This window comes from Epinephelus fuscoguttatus, linkage group LG7 (assembly GCF_011397635.1).
Source record: "Epinephelus fuscoguttatus linkage group LG7, E.fuscoguttatus.final_Chr_v1".
In the NCBI taxonomy this organism is placed as follows: Eukaryota; Metazoa; Chordata; class Actinopteri; order Perciformes; family Serranidae; genus Epinephelus; species Epinephelus fuscoguttatus.
The window spans coordinates 16,538,782-16,557,366 of NC_064758.1; the positions used below are offsets into that span (position 1 = coordinate 16,538,782).

Sequence of the window (18,585 nt, forward strand, 5' to 3'; positions counted from 1 at the left end):
AAACGCCAGACTCTGTTTTTTTAAGTCTCATTTCTAAGAATCATGCAGCATCTCTGGGTTTGCATAACCCTGATAATGGGTGACAAACCTGCAGGGCTATTTGTGAAGATGATAATTCTTGAGATGATACGGTGATGACGGAGTGATTGTGTAAGATACAGGCTATTCCCCCCGTCCTATTCCAGTTGTGGATATGGCTGCCGCCGCCGGTGCTGTGTAACAGCCCTGCGCACCGGAGCCGACCATTATGAGAGAGAGAGAGAGAGAGAGAGAGAGAGAGAGATGCAAGCAATAGGGGGAGGGGTGAAAAAGGAGAGAGGAGGAGAGTGTGATTGTGTGTATGTGTGTGTGTGTGTGTGGATGGATGGATAGCCTACCACCGGGCTGTGCCGCCACTGCTAGAGAGCGCGCACACACATACATACACACACTCACACACACACACACTCAGGAGGGTAGTGTGTGAGCCAGCCAGCCAGTCAGTCAGTGTGAGTGTGTAAGCCATGTTGGATGTGAATGAACGGGAGGAGAGATGCTGCTGCCGCGCCGCTCCTAACGCTCAGACCTCCAGCTCCACGGACCACAGCGGGTAGATGCCAACTCTCCAGGCCGACGGAGAGACGGGGGAGCCTGGGGGAAGGTGTCGGGCGGTGCCGGCGGTCCTGGAACTGGCCACCTAGCCGGAACGAGGGAGAGAGAGAAGTAACGGGGAGAAGGGGAAGACGCACTCGAGAGAGAGACAGAGAGAGAATAGAGGTGGAAGAGGGAGAAAGGAGGGGAGAGACAGAGAAAGGAAGAGACTAAATGGCTGCACCGCTAACGGGCTTCACCCCGCTCCTGCTCTCGTCTCTGGCACTCCACCTGCTTCTCCTCGGCCCTTTGTTTGCCCTCACCCCCGGGACGGTGAATACAGGAGGGGCTTTCAACCGATGGACCCCGGGCCTCTGTTACCGAGACGCCGGTAAAGTGAGCCAGCAGCAACAGCAGCAGCAGCGCGAGGAAGCAGGGGAGTCGCCGAGGGGCAGCTGGAATCTACGCCCAAGCAGGTGGACCGGAGAGCGGATACAGACTGAAGGATGCTCAGGAGTGCAGCGCGCAGGGGGGACGCCGGGAAGATATCACCAGGATGGGACACGGAAGGAGAGGCAGAAAGGAGTCGGGACGTTTTCGAGGAGTGCAAACAGCCCCCCGGCACCATCATCACCTCCTCCGCCTCCTCCTCACCACCCAGGTATTAGGAGCAGGTCGAGCACTGATGGCGTCGGCGCAGGAGAGGGAGTGGATAGGGGGTGGATGAGAAGGAAGGGCGTTGTTTCTCCTCCTGCTTCACCTGCTTTCACCTCCTCGCCGGTTCAAAACGGCAAAAAACGGGCAGTACAAAGGACTAGAGCGTGCGCGCAACGGTGGCCGGCGTCAAGGCCACACCTCGCCAAACGTGGCGCCGCCAGAGCCTTTGTGCGCGCCTCTGGCCTGTGCGGGGCACCCGGAAGTGGAGGGAGGAGAGGGGTAGAGGTGTGGGAGAGGGCTCGTGAGGTGAGGAGGCTCTCTGCTACATGGTGCTCCCTGACACCCGGGCATCTCTGCTGGTCAAGCCCTGACAAACAAGCCCTCTCCCCGGCCAGCAGCCCCTCACTTGGCCCCTTGCCAACCGGTTGCTCTTGTTGCATTCATCCTCAATCTGGATACAAATCACCACACAGTGAGGCTTCAGACACCTCCAGATTTCACCCCCGTTTCAACAACAATTCAGATTGTACCCAGGGATCAAAATTGGACTACATTTATCATTTTCCAGCTTGTGATTCCCCGCAGACCGGCCACACAGATAAAATCCAGCTGCATCCCGTTTACAGGAGCAGAAACAATAACAGGACCCGGGATGCTGATGGGGACTCAGCCAGCGTGGACAGGAGGGCTGGTAATTGTTCTCATTTGGGAAGGCACAATGTTATCGATCCCAGCAGCATCAGAGAGGGGGGTGATGATGGCTGTTTGACTGGGTGCATTAGGTGCGAGGAGAGGGAGAGGGGGGCGAGGAGTGGGGGAGATGAAGAGGAGGAGGAGGGGGAGGAAGCGTTCAGATGTAGCACACCGGCAGTGCTTAACCCCAGTACCTGGGCGCACCTAGATGGTTGTCGGAGAATTGTGGATAAGAGGGAGAGGGATGAGAGGAGAGAGGGAAATGATGGGCGAGGAGGAGGAGGAGGGGTGAACCAAGGCAACAAACACATTAATTTATCTAATTATCCGGATAATGGTTTGGCTTTTCCGATTCTGACTCTCCTATGTAAGGCTTATAATGAGCTTCCGCAGGGGAAATCAGCACCGGCAACCGGAGGGCAGAGCAGTCAGACCCGGGGAGAAAGCAGGGAGGTTCCCGGTGCTTGCTTTGGTTGTTTGGACGGAATTGAAATGGGGGATGGATATTTAGCCGAGTTTATGGTCCCGGAGGGAGTCATAGCTCAGAGGAATCTCCCCATCCAATTTTCCCCCGGCAGCATCACAGAGACACCCGGCCAACGTTTTCCATCCAGCAAAAGCGCAATTCCCAAATTTGCATCAAAGTATCTTGGCCCTGCGCTCCATACGCCCCCTCAAACACACACAGGCGATTATACAGAGAGTGGAGAACTCTCCAAACCGCTCCGTCTATGTGCTGAGAAAGTAACTTCAGACTCAGAGTCTGCCTGTGACTCAGGCTTTTTCTCGCCTGCGAAGTTTCCCGTTAAATCTCCCGGTGTTGTGTCAGCCGCGTCTCGCTCTGCAACAACACTCGCACCGCGTCTTCTCAGTCAGCCTGATGACACCACAGCAAAACACCTCTCATTTTCCCCGGTAATTAACCTGACCGCGTGGCAGGATGAGTCTGCACGACCGCTTCACTTACTCCCTGTGAAGGACGTGATTTCAGCACGACGGACAGCTCCCACAGACCCACAGCGCGTGTTCCTGTGGAGCAGATTCAACAGCAACAGTAATAACAACAACGAAGAGGAGGGGAGAAAGGAGACATATGGACATAGTCATGAATCTGGTGTAGAAAAATCGCCGTGGCATGGTCAGACTGTGCAACAAGGCGACTGGGAGACCGCGCTGGGAGAAATGGTAAAGGCAGGGTGCGCTCAGAGCGTCTCCACAGACTGTTCAGCCACTGAGCAGGGGGACCGTACACATATGCAATTAAAATCCGGTAAGCAAGTGCCATTAGAGCCCGAAGGTGTCAGACAGTCAGATAGGCGGCAGATGGGGGCCGAGGGAGAAAAGGAGAGGGATGCAGAAAGGGAGGGAGAGGGCTTGGAGGGATCCGCTGCTGCCGCTGTTGGGAGAGGAAAATTACAGGTGGGGGAGGGCGAGAGAGAGGCGCGGCTGATGGGAGGGAGAGAACCAGGGGGAGAAGAGCAAGAGGAGGAGGAGTGGGAGAGGGAAATGGGAATAACAAAGGCAAGCCAGGCAGAGGAGAGTGAGGCAGAGGGAGGGAAAGGTCAGGATAGGGGCAGTAGCACCACCACCATCACACAGCCAGATAGCGAAAGAGAGAAAAAAGAGAGCCAGGCAGATGAAAGCCATGAGGTTGGAGAGGAGGAGGAGATGGAGGTGGAAGGAGAGGAGGAGCGGCACAGTTCAAGGGGAGAGAGAAGCCTGGAACGACTGATAATAGTAGCAGATGATGAAATCTCACAGGGAGAGAGGGGGAGGAAGATTCTGATGCCGTGGTCTCGCTCTCGACGTGCAGCCAACAGACATCCCCATTTCTCCCAGTATAACTTCCAAGTGCAAGTAGCTGAGAACCAGCCACCTGGCACCTCAGTAATTATCATGTCTGCCTCAGACCCAGATGCAGGAGATGCAGGCAGGGTGAGCTACAGCATGGCCCCACTGATGAACAGTCGATCATCTGACTACTTCCACATCCACCCAGACACAGGTCTCATCACCACCACTCAGATTCTAGACAGAGAGCACATGGATTTGCATTACTTCCGGGTCACAGCAACCGATTTTGGTGCCTCTCGCCTCTCTGGCACCACAATGGTGGCCATTACTGTTTCAGACCGGAATGATCATTCACCAGTATTTGAGCAGACGGAGTACAGGGAGACGATCAGGGAGAACGTGGAGGAGGGGTATCCCATCTTACAGCTGAGAGCGACAGACTTAGATTCCCCCTCCAATGCCAATATCCGTTACCGCTTTGTCGGTGACACGGCTGCGATTGCTCGAGCTGCCTTCGAGATTGACCCACGCTCTGGCCTCATTACAACCCGTGGGGCAGTGGACCGGGAAACCAACGAGCACTACACTCTACAGGTGGAGGCCAGTGATCAGGGGAAGGAACCAGGGCCACGCTCTGCTAATGTTAAAGTTTTCATCACTGTTCTGGATGAAAACGATAACGTGCCACAGTTCAGTGAAAAACGATACGTGGTGGCAGTGAAGGAGGATGTACGGCCTCACTCTGAGATCCTCCGTGTGAGTGCCTCAGACCTGGACAAGGACAGTAATGCCGCTGTTCACTATAATATCATCAGTGGTAACAGCCGTGGACAGTTTTCTATTGACAGTGTCACTGGAGAGATCCATGTTGTGGCACCGCTTGATTTTGAGTCTGAGCGGGAGTATACACTCCGTGTTCGTGCACAGGACAATGGCCGGCCACCTCTCTCCAACAACACCGGTATCGTCAGTGTACAGGTGACAGATGTCAATGACAACCCACCAATCTTTGTCTCCACACCATTCCAGGCGTCAGTGCTAGAGAGTGCCCCGGTTGGTAGTTCCATCCTCCACATTCAGGCTATTGATACAGATTCTGGTGATAATGCCCGTCTGGAGTACAGGTTGACGGGCACCAGCTCTGACACACCATTCATTATCAATTCTGCAACAGGCTGGGTCACTGTGAGCTCCATTCTTGACCGAGAATCTGTGGAGCACTATTTCTTTGGCGTGGAGGCCAGGGATTACGGCATGCCGCCTCTTTCTGCCACAGCCAGTGTTACAATTACAGTGATGGATGTTAATGACAACCGCCCTGAGTTCCTCCAAAAGGAGTACTATGCTCGCCTGAATGAGGATGCAGTGGTTGGTACCAGTGTAGTGACTGTAACGGCTGTGGACCGTGATGTCAACAGTGCGGTGACCTATCAGATAACAGGAGGAAACACCAGAAACCGCTTTGCCATCAGCACAGCAGGAGGGGCAGGTCTTCTCACTTTAGCTCTCCCGTTGGACTACAAACAGGAGCGGCGTTATGTTCTAACAGTCACTGCCTCAGATCGCACACTCCATGACACCTGTCAAGTGCACATCAACATCACAGATGCCAACACTCATCGGCCTGTCTTCCAGAGTGCCCACTACTCTGTCAGTGTGAATGAGGACAGACCACCCGGAAGCACTGTAGTTGTGATCAGTGCCACAGATGATGATGTTGGTGAAAATGCTCGAATCACATACTTTCTGGAGGACAATATCCCACAATTCCGCATCGACTCTGCTACAGGGGCTATAACACTCCAGGCAGAGCTTGACTATGAGGACCAGATGACCTACACTTTGGCTATAACAGCTAAAGACAACGGCATACCACAGAAATCAGACACGACATATGTAGAGGTTAATGTGAATGATGTAAACGACAATGCCCCTCAGTTCCTCAGCCCCAGATATCAGGGAACAGTGAGCGAAGATGCCCCTCCCTTCACCAGCGTCCTCCAAATCTCAGCCACTGACCGGGATGCACACGCCAACGGACGTGTTCAGTACACCTTCCAAAAAGGTGAGGATGGTGATGGAGACTTTACCATTGAACCTACATCTGGCATCGTCCGAAGTGTTCGCCGTTTGGATCGTGAAAGCGTGCCATTCTATGAGCTCACAGCTTATGCCGTAGATCGCGGCGTGCCTCCTCAGCGAACCCCTGTCCACATCCAGGTGACAGTCCTGGATGTGAACGACAACGCCCCTGTTTTCCCTGCTGATGACTTTGAGGTTCTAGTGAAAGAAAACAGCGCAGTAGGCTCTGTGGTCGCCCAGATCACAGCTATTGACCCGGATGAAGGCGCCAACGCTCAGATCATGTACCAAATTGTGGAGGGCAACATTCCTGAGATCTTTCAGATGGACATCTTTTCAGGGGAGCTCACTTCACTCATTGATCTTGACTATGAGACACGCAATGAGTATGTCATCGTAGTCCAGGCTACCTCAGCGCCCCTAGTCAGCCGGGCCACTGTCCGCATCCGGTTGGTGGATCAGAACGACAACCGGCCCACTTTGCAGGACTTCCAAATCATATTCAACAACTTTGTGTCCAATCGCTCCAACAGTTTCCCCAGTGGGGTAATTGGGAGAGTACCCGCCCATGATCCCGACGTGTCAGACAGGCTGTACTACACCATCGACCGAGGGAACGAGCTTCACCTGCTGCTCCTGAATCACACCAGCGGAGAGATCCGACTGAGCCGAAAACTGGATAACAACAGGCCGCTGGTGGCTGCCATGCTGATCACTGTCACAGGTAAGAGACCATGGAGGGAGAAATGGGAGGGTGTGTGTGTGTGTGTGTGTGTGTGTGTGTGTGTAGTCAGTGTAGAGTTCCCTGTAGCTTTTTCCACTGTAACGAATGCTGTGAAGATAAGGACTCAGACTCCACAGGTCTGAGTGAGAAAGGGGTGTGATAGCACTGTATGACATTTAGTTTAGCCCTGGGCATTGCTTCCACCTTTCCTTTTGTCCCTTTTTCTTGATTTGTGAGCATGAAGGAATGAGGAGTTAACTGGGCTTCTTAAAACACATCCGGCTGATTGTGTGTGTGTGTGTGTGTGTGTGTGTGTGTGTTTCGTTGTGAAATGAAGTTGACTGGGAGGGAAAGAAAGTGAGAAATTTTGATTTGTTACCTGTGTCTCAGACATCTGTTACGTGCACCTGAGTCCCTTAAGGAGAAGGCTCCTGGGAGACATTGTGAGTGCAAGTGTTTGTGTGAGAAATATAGACAGTGACAGAGCTGTTGCTCAAGTTAGATTTACCCAAGAGCTTGGGAGGTAAACATTTAGGTGATTGATGCTAGTCGGCTTAGCAGAGCTTCAAAGCGCGGAAGCGGTGAGAAGTGTAGGGGAAAAAGATGAGGAGGAAAGAGCGTGTGATGCTGAGTGTGGATTTTGGGTGAGAAGATGTTACAGTCGATATCACAGAAGGGAGAAAATATGTTTGAGAAAAGATAAATATCTGAAGGCACTTCTATCAATGTGAGATAACTGATGATAATGTTTATTAGGAGGTTTTTTCGTTTAAACGTTCATGTCAGTCAGCATGTTGCCAGTTTATGAGATATGTTGGTGTACAGCAGATACTTTATTTCGGACTTGGCAATGACAATTTTGCTGGAGCTGCTTAGCTATGAGCAGTGATTGGTATCACAGTACCACCCACACTGTTTGATTGACAGGTGATCTGGGCTAAGTGCTGCCAAGTTGCCATAGCAATTTTGTGAAATTAAAGAAAATCTATTTAGTAGGGAAACAAGGATGCATACCAGTCCAACTGGCAGAGCCCATTACTGTCACTTGCTGTTCAATATCCCACAAAATGGTACTCAATACTTCCCTAATGGGATTTATTTCCTGATGAAATGGGACAGTGTAAACTTATGGGCTATCACTATGCCAAGAAAGGCACTATACTGACCTGACATGCTTGTTGACCATCCATTATGTGATGATGTAACGCACTGAGAAATACCATAAAGCTTAAAAGTATTTTTTGGCTGTACTGTGTATTGAATTTATATTTTAAACAGTTTTTTCTACCAGCCAAGGATTTGATAATATATTTGGTTGAAATCGAATGGATATGGAGGAATAGTGTCTTAACCTTTTGAATTAAAGTCGATTTTATTCTAATTTGCTTTTAGGTGCTTTTATTTTTTTGCATTTCCAGGCTTTGGCGCCAAGATAAAGGCTTTCTGAAAGCGTTTCAGGCTTCTTTGCTCTCAGTGATCAAAGCCTTAGTAACCGAATGAGGAAAGAAAACGAGAGCGGCATTGTTGCTTTGACGGCGTGGTTAGTCCTCTGTTTGTATTCTGGCTTGGGAGCGTGTGTGACCTGCTTCCCTATTTACCCTGCTTTCATACCAGCCTCACTGGTGACAGTGCACGCTTATACATATTCATTCTGCTGTCATTTTGGAGTTAGCGAGTAAAGTGAGTGATGGAACGAGTGACCGAGTGATTAAGTTTGTGACTGAATGAGTAAACTCTGTTTGAGTGAGTGAGTTTGACAGTGATCGAAGGAGTCAGTAAATGATCAAAGGAGTTAGTAAACAAGTGAATGAAGGACAAAGTGACTGAGAATATCAGTAAATGAACAAGGGAGTGAGAAGTGAGTGAATCAAGGAGAAAATCAGTGAGTGAGCAAGTGATCAAGTGAGTAAGCGAGTAAATGAATGAATCTAAACAGTACAAAGTGAATTACTCAGTACCATGAGTGATCAAATGACAGAGTGAAGGTGTGGGGAAATGAAGGAATGGGTGTGTGAATGGGTGAATATGTGAGTTAGCAAGTAAATGAATGAGTGAATTATAGAAAGACTGACTGAGTGCATGAGCACATGGGTGAGTGGGTGAATGAAAGAGAAAGTGACTTGAGTAAATGAGCAAGTGAGTAAATGAGTGAGCTTAAATTTCAGAGCGATATATCGTATGAGAGAGTGCACGAGTGATCAATGTCTAACAAAGTGAAAAACAGAGTGAGTGAGTGAGTGAGTGAGTGAGTGAATCTAAACATTACAAAGTGAATTATTCAGTCCATGGCTTATCAAATGACTGACAGAGTGAACAAGTGAGGGTGTGGAAAAATAAAGGAATAAGTATGTGAGTGAGCAAGTGAATGAGTGAGTAAATGGGTATGTGGGTGAATATAAGAGAAAGTGACTAAGTAAATAAGTGAGTGACAAAACAAAGATAACACCTTATAGGCTTTGTCAGTAGTATAAAACAGTATTCACTTCTGGTCTCCTAACTGGGCGTGGTTGTCTCTCCCTCATATACCTCCACCTGGAAGTGGAGGTATATGAGGAAGTGTAGTAAAATTTGTGTGGATGGATGAAGTCAGATTCAAAACAATACAACACTATATACAATACAAATTTAATGTTTTTTTCCTTATTTGCTGCTTATTTTTATCCACTAGGCTAATGTCTGATATGAACTAGGTGTAAGATCTTGTCAGCTATCAAGAGTATGTTGCTAAAACAGAGACATGCCTCGAACAAAGTTAATTTTTTTTCCTGATTCATCTGTCTGAAACAATGCCATTTCAATGTAAGAATGTTAAGAAGGGTTGGAGCTTGTGGACAATGTGTCCAATATTTACTTCACTATGGGGCAAAGGAAATGGTCAAAATATGTACTCAATGGTCACTTTTCCCATTGGAATGAATGGACTCAGGACTTGGGTGGTGGGTGGAGGGAGTGGTGAAACCCATGTGACGCAGATACAGGAAATGAATCTAAAGTAGGCTGTCTTGGTCAATCAAAGGTCTCTGGTTTAATTTAAGAGTTAGAGGGTGCAAGTGAGTAAACGACTAAATGAATTAGCAACTGAGTGAGTAAATGAGAGGGACAAATGTTGTATAAAATGACTGACATGGCAAACAAGTGAATCAGTCAGTGAGTGAGTGTCGGAAGGAATGGGTGAGTGATCTAAACCAAGTAAACAGGTAGAGTTGTTCTGATAGCAATACCAGTATCGGAAATGTTTCCGATACAGCTTATAATGCTATATCAGGTATCTGTGAGTACGCTACTCTACGCACCGATTCGATACCACATAATTTATCAATAAATTTTAAAGTAGTTTCACATGTGGACAAATTCTTCTTCACTGTTCCAAAAGTTGCGCTCCTTCTGACTTTTTAAGCAGGAGGTGTCAGAAAAGTTACCACAGGGATAACTGGCTTGTGGCAGTCAAGTATTCGTCACTGTCACATTCTGATCCGTGAATGTCGACTCTTTCTATCAGCAGAATTCACCAAGTGTTGGGTTGTCCACCCACTAATAGGCAATGTGAGCACACTGGCAACTGCTGTTTTTTTATGCTGTATACCTGGATATACCCTCCAATACAACACTGGTACCAGGTATTGGCCAATGCGCAAGTTAAGGAATCAGAATTGGTCTTGAGAAAGAAAAAATTGATGTCCGAACATCTCTGTGAACAAGAGAGTTAGTGGATAGATGCGTGGTTGAACTAGTGATTAATTATGGAGAGCAGTGACTGAGTGAATGAGTGTGCCATCAGACAAACCTAATGTTTGTATGTGTGTGTGTGTGTGTGTGTGTGTGTGTGCGCCATTAACTACATATATGCATGTGCCAGCCTTTGTCTCCATCTGCCTATTCCAGTGTGCATTCAGCTCAGTTGAACCAGACGTGTAGATTCATTTCCAATTTTCTCGCTGTTGCTCTCTCTCTCTCTCTTGCTCTCTCTCTCTCTCTCTCTCTCTCTCTTGCTCTCTCTCTCCATCGCTCCAGAATTTGACAGTTATGAGATTATAATGAAACAACAGTCAGCCAGAGTCATGCTCGGAGCAAAGCTGTCACTTTCATTGTGTGCTGTGTGTTATCTGAGACTACCCATCCCTCCTCTTCCCATCACTTGCTTCCTTTCCTTTATTCTGCTCGTCCTCCAATGGATGGATGGATGGATGAATTCTTCTCAGCCATTTTTTATTCCTTGCATTTCTCTCTCTTCTCTTTCATCATCCTTCTTTCCAGTAGTTTCTGTTCCCTTCTGTCTTCTCCGCTCTTTTAGTTTGTTTCTCATTTGCCTCCTCTCTCTTCTCCTTCTATCCATCTCTTCAGTCTTTACCTTGTGTATTATTTCTTTACACAGGTGCCATGCCTCTCCTCTCTACCTCTCCTCTCTACCTCTTTTCTCTACCTCTGTTCTCTTCCTTCTCTCTTCCTCTGTACTCAGTAATCCATCCTTCTGTCCTCCGACTCTTCTCCTTCCCTCGATACTTCCCTGTAATCCTCACATAACTCTCATGGGCTGTGTCTCTTCCACGGCATATTCTTTTCAACTCTGCTCCTCCTCTCCTCCTTTTTGCTTCTCCTTATTTCCTCTCCTTGTGTGTGTGTGTGTCTGTCCATGTGCCTCAGTGTGTTGTGTGTTTGTGTGTTTATGCCTGATTTTTATGTATGTGTGTGTTTGAACAGTGTTTTCTAGTAGTAGAGAGATTTCTCAGTGTGTACCTGCTCGTGCATGATTTGTATTCGCACATAGTAACCCCGTGCACGTGTGTGTGTGTGTGTGTGTGTGTGTGTGTGTGTGTATGTGTACTCTCAGGTGGCTCAAAGCATTGCACTTGAGAGTGTATTCATGCCTCTTCAATGAATAATATCTATGCATGGCAGAGAGGGCTGGGACTACACTGCCGCATGTCTTGCTTTCTTACTTCCTCGGTCTTTCATACTTTCCTCTCTAACGTTCTCTCTTTCTCTCCCACTTTCCTCCCTCTCTCCTACTCTCTATCTCTTTCTCATTCTCTCTGTGATGGTTAGCTCCAGACTATTGATTCTCATGATAATTCCCATATTTATGGAGCATAGAGATTAAAAGCTGCATCCATGCTGGTTGCTAGCAGTTTAAGCACACACAGACACACACATTTTACATTTACACACATGAAACCGGCTTTAGGGTCAGTTAGTTGTGGCAAGTAATGAGAAAAAAAACATTTAAGCTTGGCATCCCGAACAGCATCAGCTCAAGGTGCCCTTGAGCAAAGCAACTCCCAGCTGCTCCTGTGGCCAGCAGCACAGACTGTGGTTGCATACTGGCGAAGTCCCAGTTGTGAATGCGTGTAGCAGTTTGAATGAGGAATAGGGCTTTGCTGGGAAAGAAAAACATGTGCCTAACTACACTTCCCCGGGTAGATGAAGGTTGAAACAAAGACTGTGTGTCAACACATTAGAAAGACTTTGTTCAAGCTCCCTTTTTAGCAGCAGACATTTTGACATGTCACAGAAGGAAAAGCACAGGGGTAAATAATAAAATTAACGACGGCTGAATTGCAATTAGCTGCTTCACTTTCGGAGCCCTGGTATTGTGCACGCTGGCTCAGTGTCACACTGTCATGACTTTCTGGGACACTTGAATAGAACTGAGCCATCGTTAATGTTATTGGTAGCACCTGTGCTTTTCGTGCTTGTCAAAATTTGTGCTGTGAAAAAGGCCTGAATACTAAAGTAGCTTGAAAGAAAAACATGGTGTCAAGACATTTGTCTCAATTTTCTTTTTGATGTTTGAAAAACACAGTCCAATAAATCACCAACATCTATAAACTCCCAAAATATTGTAAATGTCCATGAGTTGGTTTTGACACAGATATGATTTGGATCTCTGCTTTCTGGTATGGCTTTGAAACTTGCATATAGGATCAAAGTGCTGATTGCCAGGCCTTTTAATGAGTGACTTATACTCCTAATTGGTCGTTATCCTGATGTAGACCACCTGTGCAGCAGTGTTTCTGATTATGATTCGGATCATGTTTAGTTAAAGATGCATAAATTACATTTTTTGGCTGCGTGGGAGAAGAAGAACCTCATAACAAGCTGAAACAATCAGTGGATACAGAGCAACATTCACTTAAAGTCATGTTTGTGTCCAGCTAATGGACGTAGGTCGATTAACTCTCCTTTTAGCTCTGTTTTGATCTCCACTAACTACTTAGAACAATATCTGCTAAATATTCCACTTAGTCTGACTTTCTGCTGTTTGTTGCTGTGTAAGTAGTGTACAATGGGTTTATGATTTAGAGCTTTTTCTGTTGAAACAGCTCTCTGCTGCTGGAAATGAGGCTGATGAGAGCACTGAGACCGTACCAAAGGGTGAATGTTCTGTAGAAATGAAACAATAAACCTGGGGCAACCTTTAGCTCACCTGGTAGAGTGTGCACTCCACATAGGCTGAGTTCTTTTGTAGTGGCACAAGTTTGACTCCTATCTGTGGTCCTTTGCTGCATTTCATTGCCCCCTCCCTCTCCCACATTTCCTGTCAATCTATGGCTGTCCTGTCGTTAAAGGCAAAAACACCAAGAGAAAAAGCTTCATAGAAGTGCAGATAATGTGGTTTTGTCACTGTGAGCAATGCCTTTCACATTACGTGGTACTTTCATTAGCGAAGCTCTATAGAATCAAGATAAAATCAGATGTGATAAACACAAAAACTTAAGCACGTTCTTGATTATTGTGTATAGTTTGTCATTTGTAAATTTGTAGCATGCCAGCGCTTGGATGCATGTGTTAATGAATAGACAACAAGCTCTCATCCTCATGTCATCAAATACTGCAGCCTGGTCAGTAGCCCCTTGGCATCTGATATTGATGCACAAGGCACCTTTATTGCCCAGTGCAATGAGATGCACTGGGCTTTCAACTAACTCCAATGTATACCCAGTCATGGCAGTATTAGACATTGTATAAAAATTGACAAGTCTATGTGGTGAAGTTGGGATGGATGGATGGGAAAACAAGCACAGGACTTTCTCCCAGGAGTCCACTGTTTGTGTCCCATGTGAAACTAAAAGAAGACACCATTTTAACCCAAACTATTTTCTTTTCTTAAACCTAACTCTATAGTTTTGTTGCCCAAACTTAAAGTAGTTTTGGGGCCAAATCCTACTTATTCTGTGAACATTAAAAGGTCAGTTTTTAAGAAGATTCTGTATACATGTAACAAGCAGAAACTGACATATCCAAAACTGATGCTAGAGGACTTTAGAGCACTGAGTCATGACCTAGCTGCTGTATTTGAATAGGGAGTGAGAACCCTTTGGAACAGACGATTGAGCATTCTGCAAATAAGGTAATACATCCAGCGAGCCAAGCTCAACATGCACCAGTCTTTTCCTCCATGCTGACTTGAGGTAATGTCCTCTGTGTGTGCTGGAGACTCTGGGAGTTTAAATGGTGTTGAGAATAAAGTCACACCACGTATTAATTTACACACTGGTTTACTATATGCTGTAATTGCTTAGGCAACTATATGCTAACTGTGGCTCAGGTCAATGCACCAGGGATACACTTACAGCACATATATTAGGTCATTGCACTGGCTTTAACGAGACCCCTACACATCGTGGGTGAGTACACCGATGCTGTGTGTGTGTGTGTGTGTGTGTGTGTGTGTGTGTGTGTGTGTGTGTGTGTAAAGTAGTTAATACATCTACATGTGGGTCAGTTGAGAAAGGTCAACACCCAAGAGCATAACACTGTGAATTATTCTCATTTTAAATAATAATGTGCTTTTTACTCAGTATTACAAACACGGAGGTACAATGGGGCGAGAGTACAGTGTGTGTTTCTTTTGTGTTTTAGCTGCTGATGTCACACTGAGAAACAGTCATCCCTGTATTCCTACCATCTATTGTCTCTCTATTATATTTCATGTATTCATTGTCTGCAGTGAAGAAAGAGACGGACACATTTCAAAAGAGAGATGTGAGAAAAGAACTGAAGATAATTGAACACAGACATTAAATGCCATGAACCAGTTTTAATGTCATGTTGTGATGAAAACATGGTTTGCCCACTGGACCCCCAGGAAGCCTGCGGGCTTAGTTTCACCACCAAACAAAGTGGTTTTTATATAATAGCGCTTTAAAAGCAGTGTGTGTGTGTGTGTGTGTGTGTGTGTGTGTGTGTGTGTGTGTGTGTGTGTGTTTATTTACCACCCATCCCTCTATTGCACTGTATTGATTTGACTAGTCAAATGTTAGAGAGCCTGCCACTGCTTCAGAGAGAGAGAGCAAGAGATAATTTCAAAGTTTTATGGTAATAATACAAATTAATTGTGGTAATTATACAAATTAATTCATACATACATATTTTTACAGTCCAGTACACATTGCTCAGCACTCAGGCTATATATAGTTTACTGTGATGAATATATGCTTTGTTAGCTTAAAAAATTGTACAACTCAATACAGTGGAATATTAGGGCCATTGTAGGTAAAAAAAAAAAAAAAAAAAAGAGACAGAGCAGGGGGAGGGGATTAATAATCCTAGAAATAACAGAATTTCTGAGATTAAAGTGGTAAATTTGTGACATAAACCTTGGATATTTTCTGAAGTCAAAATGGTCATTTTAAGAGATAAAACTCACAAAATATGTGTACATTTAGCAGCTATATATACTCTAAAAGATGAAAATAATAAGCCAACACTGACTCTTAAGGGACACAAACCCTGCTCTAGTGGGTAAAAGTCCTGTGCTTGACCCAGTCATCCATCACAGTTTCCTACATGGACTTAGTTGCTATTCATACTATGTCACCCAACTTTCTGGCAGTACTTTTTCTTCTTGTGAATTCACCATTTTATTCTTAGAGAATATCCAAATTTGGTTCTTGGGATATTCCTCCCCTTCCCTGGCTCTGTATTTTGCTATTTCACCCTAACATGGAGTCGTAAATCTTAATAGTTTTACAGATTAATATTATTTCATGGCATTTTATCTTTATATTGTATCTTCATCTACTGATAAAGTGAGTGGCTGACAATATATATATAACTTTTCAAAACTGCCAGTCTGACACTGACATTGTGTGTGTGAAGGTGAGAAAGTAGGCAGGGTTTAAACTTCTCTTTAGCTCTCTTCTTTCGTTCTTTACCAAACTTTTGAAGCATGCAACACCATGAGGGCAGCACTATGATTGCCTTCCATGAATGTCTGTCTGAAAATGTGCGCCCTTATCCCCATATTTAAATAATTACCGCGTCTTGCTCATCTCTCTGTGTCGACTTTTCACTCTGCCTTGATGTGAGGCCTTGAGTAACAGAAACATTTATGCTTTCCAACGTGGTTGGACGACACATTGTGCAAATTGGTTCTTTTCTAGCGTAACTCACCCCTTGCTACCTAATCAAATTGTTCAAAGGTATGCTGGTGTGTGTTGCCACAGCATACATATCGACTTTAAAGGAATACTCACCCCTCAAAAATCAGTTGTATATCAATAAGTCACCCTGTGTTACCTTGAATTTGTGAAGCAACTGCAGTTTTTCTCTCATGCCTCCACTGTGGATGAAGAATCTAAAAACTGGGAAAATTCTTGATTAATTGAAGTCATAGGGGAGCAGCATTAAGAAACTCTCACATAACTTGTGCAGTATAATCCAAGTCTTATTTATCCTGGGCACTCCTCAAACACATGCATTTTCATTAAAACTTATCCATTTTAAATACTTCCCCATACGAGCACATGCATTTGAACTTTGCTCACTCATTCCACTGAGCAGGGTTGTAAGGTTTCAGCAATAATGCTTGTTTTTGGAAAGTACTGAGCATACAACTGGAGAAATGAGACATGGAATACCACAGGAGTTGTGTTACAGTTTGTAAATGGATAAAACACTGAAAATACAAAGAAAAGAAAACAATTTTTCTTCACAAATTCAGTGTAACAGGGGGGATGATTAATTCATATACAAAGAAAATACAAGTATTACTTTAAACACACTAGATCTTTTCAGAGGCTAAAGAGAAACAGCATTAAAAGTTTACAAATGGGCTCAAACCCACAGCATCACAAACAAACAGCACTTACTGCAACTCACTTACCAGTCATGATGACCTACATACAGCACACTGTACGTACTGGTCAACCACAATGTAAAGAAACTTTTACCAGCCCATTAGAATCCATTAGACGTACGCACTACATCTTCATCCTGACAGGGTCACGATGCATCTACCACCCGTCAGGAGCTAAATGATTCAGGCCGAGCAGAGATGGTTGTAACATTGACACAGTTTTCTCTTTCCTCAGAGGGACACAGAGCCAGATGGCAGGTTTCTCCACTGGGCCATTACGGTCTTGTAACTATGACACAGACGCTGGGACCAAACCTGTGACCTCAACAGGTTTTGAGAGAGAGCTGGTGTTTCTTTAAAGCTTTCTGATATTGTCAGAGGTTTTTAGCTCACTGAAGGCCAAAGATATTAGGTGGTGGATAGGTTAGCGGCGACCATGTCTGTCTTACACTATAACACTGTTACATAATTGAATGCTTGATCACTATGTTAAAAGGACAGTGGACTGTTCTCATAGCTTAAGCAACTGCCTTCAAGTTATTTTATGCAAATGTATAAACGAGTTCTCAATGTAGTTTTCTCTGAGTCTTATGGAGAGGAATCAGACAGCAAAATGTACTGATAGCATGTCTGTGTCCCAGCTTTCGTTCACCGCGGATATGCTAGACTTGCACTCCGGTCTCTTTTACTGTAAATACCAGTTTACTTTGCATTCACACAGCTGTGCACATCCCCGTCTGGGAGCTGCCCTGTACAAATACAGTCCATTTCATACGTCTCTCTTCTCACGAATAACAATGTGGTTTGAGTGGCAGGATGACTGCTGGGAAATGGTGATAAATAAGGCAATGTTATGCATAGGGGAATGCTGTGACAGTGAAAATTCAGGCATGGTGTGCTGCCATGAGTGAATATTTTGACAGAAGTTTTCAGGGAGTTGAGAGCATAACAAATTCATGTTCCCTGCTGGGAGTTTTGCACTTGGTCTGGGAAGCCTCTGCTCTTGAAATGTGCTTCTCACACCTTTTTTTTCCCTCCCCCTGTCACCTAATTCTCTCTGAGTAAAGAAATGCGTCTTTACATAGCTTCGAATAATACTACCTGTAACAAACTGCTGTAGATTAACTTTATGTGACACTCTGACCTCAAAATATTTGAGTTTTGCTCCACTAAGTTTTCCATTTGTTCATATACAGCCTGTTTTTCCTAACAGACCAACGCAATTATTTGAATAATCAAAAAACAGTTTCTAACTTGTGGCTCCCCATTTCCCTAAGAAGCAGGACAACACAAAGTTCTCCATGCTGCTCTCCTGTAGTCTGTCAGATGAAGTCATAAAACCTTCTGTGCATATCACTCAGCTGTGTGAGGCAGGTTGAATATCTGCTCTGATAGAATATTCAGCCTGCGTAATGCATTCAACTCACAGCAAATTTAAACTCAAACTCTGGCAGCAGAAAGTTACAGAGTCATTACAGAGTACCTCTATAATCTGCTGGAATAGTATAATGAATGTTTGTGATAAAGAAGTGGTGATTTGTTAAACGTCACAGACATGGAGAAAATGAATGCATCCTTTTTCCTCCCTCTGCCTTCACTATGCTCCAGCACCTTGCAGGATGTTTTTCTACTTTGCCTGTGTCTTTAATTAAGAAGGCTGACATTTATCTATTACATTCTGTTTCCCGTTTGCAGTTCGAAACACACACATGGCTGGACGAGATTTATAAATTACCAAGTACAGGGTAAAATTTAGACTTAAAGCAGACAAACTGCTTCTGCAACATGCTATTATGCAATAAGGTATTAAAGACACAGTTCACCCTTAAGTCAAAAATACATATTTTTTTCTTACCTGTAGTGCTATTTATTAGTCTAGATTGCTTTGGTGTGAGTTGCCAAGTGTTGGAGATATTGGCTGTAGAGATATCTTCCTTCTCCAGAGCTCAACAGCAATGTCTTTCCAGAAATCATGATTGGGTTACTC

The 18,585-nt window shown here is 45.2% G+C and overlaps 1 protein-coding gene across 2 annotated transcripts in view; it reads left to right on the forward strand.

The window, feature by feature from the left end:
- Positions 1-372: 372 nt before the first annotated feature.
- Positions 373-18,585, forward strand: part of celsr3 (cadherin, EGF LAG seven-pass G-type receptor 3) — a 142,638-nt gene continuing 124,425 nt past the window's right edge. For both annotated transcript variants that reach the window (XM_049580099.1, XM_049580100.1), the window contains exon 1: positions 373-6,520. In XM_049580099.1, coding sequence (XP_049436056.1) covers positions 805-6,520 — 5,716 coding nt within the window. In that variant the 5' untranslated portion in view covers positions 373-804. The remainder of the gene's footprint in view (positions 6,521-18,585) is intronic.